General features: G+C 40.7%; 1 protein-coding gene across 1 annotated transcript; it reads right to left on the reverse strand.

The window, feature by feature from the left end:
* Positions 1–3,700: 3,700 nt before the first annotated feature.
* Positions 3,701–10,590, reverse strand: LOC133903024 (uncharacterized). Its single transcript, XM_062344361.1, has 6 exons — positions 9,989–10,590; positions 9,669–9,721; positions 6,732–6,769; positions 5,647–5,965; positions 5,112–5,422; positions 3,701–4,832 (listed from the first exon to the last, which is right to left on the reverse strand). The coding sequence occupies exons 1-6, from the start codon at positions 10,332–10,334 to the stop codon at positions 4,142–4,144; spliced, it is 1,758 nt and encodes a 585-aa protein (XP_062200345.1). The 5' UTR covers positions 10,335–10,590; the 3' UTR covers positions 3,701–4,141.
* Between the last annotated feature and the right edge of the window lie 226 nt (positions 10,591–10,816).

The raw sequence follows: 10,816 nt of genomic DNA on the forward strand, positions 1-10,816 counted from the left end.
ACTTTTTGAGAAGTTTTATTCGCCCACTTTATACAAGAAACAAAAATTTATCTCAATCCGTTTTAAATCTAAATAGTACACAACACTGAATTCAGTAAAGCTAACTACGACTGGGTCCATAGTCTAAGGGCCCGTTTGGCAGAGCTCCAGATTCAGCTTCTGAGCTGAATCTGGAGGAGCTCTGCCAAACGGCAGAATTTGGCTTTAGCTCCCTGAGTGAATCACTTCTCCTGATTCACTGAAATGAACTAGAAGCTGAGGAGCTGAAAAAAGTAGCTTCTCCTGAGGAGCTGACCACGCTGATTCTCCTGATTCATAGAGTTTATCCTAGAGAATCATTAAGAATCACTTTCAGCCACAGAATCACTTCCTCAGAGAATCAATTTTTTTAGAGAATTTGAATCAGGAGAAGCTCTGCCAAACAGGCCCTAAAACTAATTAGCACAGCACCAAGCAGAAGCAAACACTTTATTAATGCGATCAACTATATAAACCAACTTGTAACAGGATGTGAATGCGGAAGCACCAAGACAGAGGCAAGTCATATTCCTGTTGTTTACCTGTTTAGACGCTTTTTGCATGGGCATGGAATCCATCCTTCACCATCCTGAAGCACATGTCCTGTATAAAAACCATATTGAAACTTCATTTTGCTGGGACAGAGAGAGGCTCATAAAAGGTTATTCTGACAACAACATTTGATAAGTTTTTGCCACAAGTGTTATGCATCGAACAAAATTGCACATCAGCAAAGTACCTTTTGGAACATTTCCTTCCATATCAAAGTGACACAACAGAACGACATCCTTAGGACACATGTAATTCAAACTCAATTTATCTGTTAGTTGAATATTCTTTCATCGTAAGAAAGGGAAGTAGTCAGTTATTGAACGCGGGCTGAAAGAGCAGCTACAACTTAAGTTTTGTTGGCCTAAAAAGTTTTTAATTGTCACCGTCCAGCAACCAGTAAAGTATATTACTGGATATGTATAAACATAGGTCTTGTTAAAATACAAGAGATCATATAGTAAAATGGGATGTTATCAAATCATGAAACCAATCTTGAGTAATACCATTCCAATTTTCTATCAGATACAATGTTCAGAGATAGAAACTTGTCACGAATGTAACTTGTACCGTGTGCAGAGTGAATTTTGTTTATTAGATAATATTTTTAAGAAGTGTGTGTACACCAGAACCTAAACTGCAAGAGTAAAACTTTGGTTATTGATATCCTTAAGTACAGAAGCAGGCATATTGACCTGACAGCAGCTGTGTTATCTTAATTGATTATTGTTGATCATGAATCAATTCAAATTCATAAGTTGTAAGTAGATGCCAACTATAACTCTTAATAATTTCTGAAGTCTGTCAAGAATTGTGATAAAAAAAACTTTTTGTGTGATTAGTGATTGCATATAGGAGACTTTGAACCGGCGTGGCTACATGCAGACCTCTTGTTCATTATGCCAACTTTTATTGAAATAAATTCATCTGAGAGGAGTAGGTACTGCTACCACACATCCATAATGCAGTATAGCTACTAATATAGTAAGCTGCATTACCTATCCCTATGAATTCTAAATCAAGGTCGGTACTTAAGGCAAGGTTTTACAATTTGCGATGTTTATTGCCCTTATCTGAACCACATCCAACAATTCCACTCTCGAAACCTAGTCATGCAGAAAAAAATAATTTTTACAGTTCATAAAACCAAAATCAAGACAAATCTTCATTATAACCAGCACATCAATAGGATCACTGTCATCACTAAGCGTGCGAGGATATCCATAGTTGTGAGGGTACATAATGCATGATTACAGAACATGGTTCACTTGCACATGTTGCACACATGGAAAACAGGACAATTTGGAACTACCACTAAATTAAGTTTCACAATAAGAGGTGTGATAAATCACATTCCTTTCCCTTTATCAGTTCAGTTTTCTTGTCAAATTCATATTTAACCTTGCTGACCCTGGGTATCTTGATGACCTATCAAAGAAATAGGATCAACTTCTATGAGTTTGTTAGTACCATAGTCTGTTGTTGTACTTTACCTTAGAATCCAAAATACGGGATAGATGAGCCTATCTTCTTGAGTAAAAAATGTTGATAGCTCCGTACAATTTCCTTTTTCGAAACTCTCTATTCCAAGAATGATATCTCCATTATCCGGACTCCAAATTAGACGTTTATGGACTCTAAATTGTAGTACTCGAAAAGATCTACAGCTTTGGTATTTATTCTAATTTCTGAAACGCTATCTTGATTCCAAAAATACGTCATAAGATAAACTGTTTGAACTCAGACTTATGTGCGCAGCACTGATTTTGGACTCCTAGCTCCATTATCCAAAAGGGAACTTCCATAGGTTCAAATCGAAGCTCTCAACTAGACCTACAACTTTGGTATTGTCAAGATTTGCATTTGAGACCGTTTTGAACTAGGAAACTTCATGAAAAAATGAGGTTGTCCAGGACTCTGTAAAAATTTGTAGATTTCGTAGACCCTTTTTGTTGGGCCTTCTAGATGACTTGTGTGCCGGCCAAGTGCTTGGGTTTGAGTAGGATTGAGTCTAATGGAACCTTAGGCATATCTAGGGTTTTAGAAAAGAAACTTTTGCAGAGAAATTTAAATAGTGTTTGAATTTGAATTGAGCTTAGAGTGAATTTAAAAGAAACAAAAAATGAGGTTCAACAAGAATATGAGTAGATAAGGAGTTTGAATTTGGATTTAGGTAGAATTTGAGAAAGAGGAGAGATTAGCTTTAAACAAAGATTTGGATAAGATTTGAATTGAACTAGAGATGGATCAGATATGATCGAGGATTGAATAAATGGTGAATTCAAATATTTTGAATTTCAACCATTAAGATCCTTAACTAGTTTACTACAAAATTTTCTAAAAAATTTTTGAAATCTTTTTCACTCAAAACATCAAAGAGAAAGAAAAAAGAAAAAGAACTCTAATGCATTTACTTAACTCCTAACAAAACTTAGCATGTAATGCACACAAAATAATAATATATATTTATTGATTGATTAAGAAAATATATTTTAAATCTATGCTATTGGTGAAGCTATTCAATAATCTTAAGTAATTTTAAAAAGTTATAAATTCTGAAAATCAGGATGTGACACGCATGCTGTTTCCTCTGCCATTTTTATTCCCTGGCCGATTAGATGCAAAACATTGTGATCAAAAGCATATGGAGGTTGTTTTGTCCATTTCGTGCAAACGAGGTTAGTGTGGAGGAGCAGCTGAACTTAGTGGAGACTTGGATGATTTGAGATAATCGAGCAACTGCCTCATTTGCTGGTCGCTACTGGCGCTGCGTAGGTTGTCGTGGGAGTCACCTTGCAGCGACAGGCCGGTGCCTTCCAGGCCTGTCTTCTTGGCCTCTCCATTGCCTGGCTCGTCTTCTAGCTAGCCGTCGCCGGAGTGGATGCGGGAGGCAGCGCACGGCCCTGGCGACAGAGGAGTGGCAAAGCGTCGGCCGCGTGTGGAGTGGAAGGAGGCCTCTGGGGCCTAGCTTCTTGCCAACCCTCGCACACGGATGAGGAGCGGCGGCTCGGCTAGAACTCCCTGTTCGAAAGTCCAAAAGGTGTACGTCCGATGCATGTGAAAATAGACATCCTAATTTTTTTTGGACGATATTCATATGCATGTTGAAACCGTCCAGATTGATGCTTCCATGGATATCAAGTACACTCGATTTAATCAAACTGCTACGGCCACTAGCTACCACGATATTACAGTAATGGCTACAGAATATCGTAATTCAAGACATAAATTCTTGGAATCATGATATTAGAATAACATTTTCCTAGAGTTGACTACATCACAGGACAAAAGATCTAAGCTCCCAGCTACTAATTACAGATATCACCTCATAAGTGAACAGGCTGCTCAACATGCTCCTGCATACCTTCCACGGTAGAATAGACCAACCAAGAATGTGTCCCTCAAGAAGATGAGTAATCCCTTCCAAACCAATTGGGTTATACTTGGCTCCTCCCAGTAAGCAGGATATATTTCCCGAATTGTGCATATCAATGGCATACAAAATGGTCGCTAAACTGAAGCTAGCAAACCCAATTGCCGATATCTTGGGAAGATTAGTCAAGTACTTCTAGGTTTAAGAATACCCAACTACATTATCTACGTTAACCAGCCTTCCGCGTACCCACCTCATCTTAGCCTTTCCTTCAGAATTGGTTGTGTCTTCTTCCAGTGTCCTTGGAGAACAGTTGTCTGTTCTTTCAGCCTTTTCTGCAGATGAGGAAGCCTCTTCTTCCAGTGTCCCTGGAGGACAATTTTCTATTGATACAGCCGCAATGTGATCATGATTTGCCGTCTCATTGACCATTGATTGACTCACTTGAAAATCTATTATTCCATAATCTCCATTAACATCTTTAAGTGTTGAGGAAGGTGAAGGAAGAAGAAAAGCTCTTTCCATGGAATTTTCTATCCTCTGATATAGTTGTTCCGTTTCACTGAGTGCAGATACATCGAAATGGAATCTGACGCCATTTACATTGCTTGGAGGAAATTTCATCCCATTTACAGGTTTATTCTCTTGCTTCATCGCATTGCTCTGATTTTGATTATCCAAGCCGTGGTTGTGCAAATCCAATACAGCTGAATCCTCTGATGTATCATCAGAAGCATTTTCTGCAGGCCCTTCATCATCAACACATTCAAGTGATACTCTTGCCTCTGTAACAAGCTTTCTAGCTTCTATAAGTGACGCTTGAGCAAAAGGGCTTGTCGCTGCAGCAGTTTCAAGAGCATTTGCAGCCTTTTCGGCTTCTTCAATCAGTGACCTAACGGTAAAGAATTTAATCAGCAGTTATTTATGATATAATTTAGTTTTAGAGAGCAACTGAAGCACACATCATTGAGTGGCATATAGCAATATTTCCCACAAAAAAACATAGCAGTGGGTATTCATTAGGTTTTAGAGAACAATTAATAAAACATGTTTGAGTGCACAGAGATTAATTGAAGCGACAAGGTTTTTTTGCCAAAACTAAGAAAAGCATAGATATATCTCACACAATCTATTATCTACACATTGTTCATTATGGAATAAACATGCATACCTGGCCCTTTTAATAGCTTCTTTCTTTTCTATTCCCAGTGCTGTTCTTTGAGCTCGAATCTTTGTTATCATCTCTAATTTTTGACCTGCCATTGGATCTTTGTAAGGAGTTGCACTTTTCTTTCTCTTAACTGTTGCAGGTTTTCCATGGGCATCCTCTAATCCGACAGCTCTGGCTTGCATAGGTTTCTTTTTCATTCTTTCTCTCTTCACACCAGGTTCTCCAGCAGGCCTTGGCTTTCTTGGTGTCCTAGTCCCAGTAGATGTTCCATGGTAGCTAGCAATTCCACTGCAAACACGTTCACGATATTCCTACACACACACACACACACACACACACACACACACACACAGAGAGAGAGAGAGAGAGAGAGAGAGAGAGCACTCAAAAGTTAGGCAGTAATGTTGCATGTTCATGCTATATGAAAATAGCCATGAAGCGTCTATTGTCACACATAAGGAATGAGAAATAAGAGGGTCCATATGACATTGAAACGAAATAAAAAAAGAATCGAAAGGCATTTAGATGCTCTTACTTGATCTAACCACTTCGCAGCAATGGCTTCTGCAATTTTTCTCCTCTGCTCAGGAGTTTTTGGTGCTCGTCTATTACCTCTTGGCCTTGGCATCGATCTTCTTTTCTGAAGATTCTCCAACCACTCCTGCTGCATTTGCTTAGTCAAGATTTTATGTGAATTCCATTGGAGGGCAACTCCACCAGCAAAACCCTCTCGAGCCGCATCAGCTATCATATCCCGCCACTCCACAAAACAGCCATCCTGCACCATTAATTTCTGTAGACGCAATCTCCAACCTTGCCTCACTCCATGTGATATCTTGATTCGTGTCTCCTCACTGTATAAAATACAAGTACCAATCACTAGGGATGCATCCATCACTATGTTTGATGACTACTAATTTTAAGAATCATCAAACCAAGTATTGTAAAAGATTTATTACTATTGTAAAGCAGTAATACTGTAAGATTGCAGGCATAATTCAGACAAGTTAGTGACTGCCAACAGAGTCTCATCTAGAGATGAACATGGAGGTCGAACAAAGTTACATTGCACATTAGTGCAAACAAAGAAACACAATGGAGAGGAAATGAAGGCATGTTTAACTTGAGCATCATGTACAATTGATCATTGAATTTGAGCTTGCCAAGTCATCAAATGAAGAAACAAAACGTCAAAATAAAAATGCAATCATTTGTATGCACTTGTATGCATTCTAGCCCTAAACAAAAAAACTTACAATCATTGCCACATTAAGAAAGATTTTTGTGCAGAGGTAAATTAATAAAAAGGGAGAGAGGTTGTGAATTGTGTTGTACATGGTCTTTATTTTATTTTGATGACATCATAGTTTATTTTTCGCCATTGCTTTGCCTATAATAGTACTTGCACTTTTCCTTACTTCCCGTAAAAGGATTAAAATGATTGATATTGTTCCCAAGATTTATGTGCAATTCTGACATTTAGAAAACAAAACCATAAGCCAGGATGTTTTAATTAGCAGAGAATAGCGATTTCAAAACTTTGTACAAAAAAATTACACATCAACTCCTCCACATATTTTCATTTTGCTCTATAAAACAGACGAGTAAGTGGTGACCTACCTCTGTGCATGACCCAGATTCATCAGCTTTTTCTTAACCTGCACAGTTAAATTAACAAATCCATGGATGTAAACATGTTATGTTACTCAAAAAATAATAATAAACCAAAGAAACAACATGGACCAATAGGTTCTTGCAAGAAATTCAATCATTAATGATTCGGATGAAAACTTTACAAATTAACTCTGTGAAATTCAGACAGCCAATGAGAAAAGCTCGAGGAAGTGAGCCGATACTTTTGGTTTGTGGGGATTGTGCTATGAAGAGCACCCTAGTTAAAGAGGAACTAAGAGTTACTGGCATCAAAAAGCCATATAAAGTTAACATTAATGTTTGAGACCCCACTCAGAAATGAACCATATTATTTATTTTTTTTAAAAAGAATCAAAATGCACCATAATACAAAAGAAGCGTAGTACACAATGGTAAAAATATTCAATAATCTATGGATATAATTAGTCATACATCTTCATACATATTGTTATGCACACCTACTAAATTTCCATAGCAACTGATGTATTACGTAAAATAATACATATATGACATCCATGAATGATGTGATCAGTTTCAGACTTTCAGAGTAGTAGATTAAGCACCTTTTTCACAAACTGGGCGATACAGAATTATGACACCAAAACTACTTTAACAAGCTATAAACCCTCATGAAATTGTCAAAATTGGACATACAAGGTTGACATTGTTCAAATATTTATAATCAGTTAATGTGGCTGCGGTGCCTAAGTTGACATGCAACACCATTTGCAGAAATAACATGATGCACTGCTCTTGAAATATCCGCATCATCCATGGTTTCAGTACACAGTGCATCATTTGGTATTGAGATTCTGTAGGTGTCCATGAGATTAAATACATTATGTCTGACAATTACCTTTTGATATTCTATGCTGGCAATCCAAACAAGAGTTACAGGCTTAGAAACACGTACAATTTGGTCAGAATAGTTTGCTGCCCATATTGGCAGAAACTCCCCTTGGGATATTAGATGGGACTTGGATAATTTAGATTAAAGTAACTAATGCCCAATTAGATGATACTTTTGCAAACAACTTGATACAGACTGAAATTCATAGATGAGTGATCCCACCATAACATCCCATATATGTCATCAATTTCAGATAGTGGATTTTAGAGAACCTTTTAACTTATTTGCGTTCGTTGTAATCAGCAGAGTTTCTGATGATTATTCAGAAGCTTTCCTACGGCTTCCCAAAATCAAAAACAAATTAGAACATAGGTGATATCATTCAAACTGAAAATATTTAATGCCCTAAATGCTACAAACTATTTAATAAAATTAAGGAACTTCACTAGCATTAAAATTTCAGAACAAATTAATTTAACATTAATTCTAAACCGAAATTGGAAAAGCCACAGCTCCCTTCAACTCATTGAAGCCAGACCCACAATTGAACCACTCAGGCCCTCGGTGCAATATTTCACTGGTCCGACCGGATGCACCACCGGTTCATAGCTACTTAATGGCCGCTTCATACACAAGACATAAGTTGGCCTTGTTATGGAAAGAGTCAAACTAGTTTAGGCAAGTTATCTAGTTGTTATGGGCAGGAGATAAGTTGGATTTGATTAGGAGATGGAGTTTGATTAGTTTCCAATTCAGCTTGAGATAAATTAGAAAAGTTAGGATTTGGAGTTGGATTTGGATTGTAATTTCCCCCCTCTATATAAAGGGGCAGCCACGCATCATTGGAGGAAGCAAGAAGAATTCAGCAAAGGGCTTTTGCCCAGATGGCTAGATCAGAACCTCTTCTCGGTGGGAGAAACCTCGCGATTAGAGGGTGATCTGCCCTTGGCATCGATCAGAGCCTTGAGTCTACGGGAGAAGCCTGGGATTAGAGGGCGATATACCCTATCTTACCCTTGTATCCAATGTTCCTCTCTTGTTGCCATAATAGCCTAGTGGTTAGAAACCTCAATGGCATTCATCAAGTCGTGGGTTCGAAAATGACTTTCCAAACTTTTATTTACGCTACGCCACACATGGAACAGTTCTGCTGCGAAGCATAGATCTGCACAATCCTTGCCCTGGCAAGCCTGTACCGGTCCACCCCCACATGCTTGTTCACAATATGTATTCCCACACCAATATGAGCACCAAACGCCCTTCAACTCCTAAATCTTCCTCACTCCTCCATTTCTCCACAACTTGCAACTCAGTTACCGCTGCTCTGGTAAGTATCTCCAAGATCCCCTCGCATCATGTTTTCCAATTCCTCCCTACGCCATGCTAATTAGTCATTTTGTATGATAAAAGATGCCGATTGGGGTCATCTTCTTTGTTGTATGCCATAAACCATCACCGCACTGGATTTCCTCACCCAATGAGTCACCTTGCAATTCCAGACTCCCAATTACTTCGTCCAGTATATATTGCAAAACCCTAAAGAAATTTTAGAATTCCACCATCAGGTCACTGCCACCAGCAACGCCAGGCTGTCACGAAGCCACACAGGAACTCCTGTGCCTTGGCCACCCCAATGACACAATTGTGTTCCTAACCTCCCTCCTACCTCACCAAATTTAATTTTCAGGCGCACAAATTCCATCAGTAAAACAAATGCTAATCATATGTGCATATAGAAACATTACTATTTAGTTTTGAAAGGCTGCAAAAAAGCGGAAATTGGTATTCGTTCAGTCACCCACCTAGTAGTGGGGCTAGGCATAGCCAGCTATATACAGTACCTTAACATAGGGGCACCATTTCCTAATAAGCGGACTAGTACACAGCCAAGTAGACCGGTTTAAGAACATATGAAGATTTGTTTAAGTGATTATCGACAATCCTGAGGCTACAAAGCAGTGAGCACAAGTGCACAGCAACATAATGCCATTGCCAAGACCAAATAGTAAATGCATGAGACCACATAAATAACGATAATTCTTACATGACTTCACCTTGGGGTCCTGCATTGCAATCCTGGTTCTCTCGCGTATCCGCTGAAGCGTCTCTGCACATGGAATTCAACTAAGTAAGACATTACCATCTCCTCAAAGTGTTGTAATAAGCTATTACCTATCAGCCTCTGTATTTCATTGTATTCCTACTCTATCCCATTCTACTATGGTCTCTCAGTTTTGAACCCTATCACTGCATTTCTTTAAATTTTTCTGCAACAGCCAAACAAATTCTGCCGTTTTGGCCCTCTTTTCCACGTTCAGGCAAATATATTGCACAACTATTTACCAAAAAAAAACCAAGGAGAACACAACCATACCTGGGCTGTGTTTCTTGCCCTTGTTCCACGGCGTGTTGCCCTTGTTTGCCTTCGAGATCCGCAACCGCCTCAGCCTCTCCCTCTCGTCCAGGTCCTCCTCCCCCTCCTTACGCCCCACATCCTCCTTCGTCGGGAACTGTATCTTCACCGCCGCCGCGCCGCGCTCCAGGGCCATCGCCGGGCCCGAGTCCACGACCACGCGGACCGCGCCGGCGTAGGGGCGCCGCGGCGGCGCGAGGCGCAACACCCGCCGCCGCTGCGCGTGGGCGGGGCAGGGCCACGGGGCCGGCTGTGGGAGCCGCTGCCAGGAGGAGACCCAGTAGCAGCCCTGCAGCTGCGGCGCCATTAGGCGAGTTGGGTGCTCTAGCTTCTACTGGGAGGTAGCGAGCCCAGCACCAGCCGGACGCCGAGGTCGAACGCGGGGAGCCGTCGACAGCAGCACCGCCGCGGCCGGTACGGAAGAGAATGAACGGTGGTTAGCGGGCGGAGGGTTTGGCTTCGGCGAACGAGAGATGCTCGGTGAAGCGGTGGAAATTGGGGGAGTAGCGCCGTTGCGTGTGGTGCGTAGGTGGAGCGGTGCGGGGATAAGACGGGGAAGGGAGGGGCACAACGAAGGGTTTAACGCTCCGGCTTTTGTGCGCACGCTAAGCAAGAAAGCGCGTCGGTTTCGCGCACGGTCGTTGAGCCACGTCGCTCAGAAGTTGACGGCCGTCGGATTGTAATCGAGCGGTCGCGGACTGATCTGCGCCGTTCATCTCCCTCATCGGCACAGCCTCCCACGCCTCCACCGTGGAGGCACCGCGACGCGCTCACCGGCGATGATTGGGC

This window comes from Phragmites australis, chromosome 21 (assembly GCF_958298935.1).
Source record: "Phragmites australis chromosome 21, lpPhrAust1.1, whole genome shotgun sequence".
Lineage (NCBI taxonomy): Eukaryota > Viridiplantae > Streptophyta > Magnoliopsida > Poales > Poaceae > Phragmites > Phragmites australis.

Excerpts from the sequence above, each read along its gene's own strand:
- LOC133903024 (XM_062344361.1), bottom strand. The coding sequence starts at position 10,334 with ATGGCGCCGCAGCTGCAGGGCTGCTACTGGGTCTCCTCCTGGCAGCGG. Across the intron at positions 5,966-6,731 it reads AATCTGGGTCATGCACAGAG|TGAGGAGACACGAATCAAGA; the intron begins GTAGGTCACCAC and ends TATTTTATACAG. Across the intron at positions 5,423-5,646 it reads CTGCGAAGTGGTTAGATCAA|GAATATCGTGAACGTGTTTG; the intron begins GTAAGAGCATCT and ends GTGTGTGTGTAG.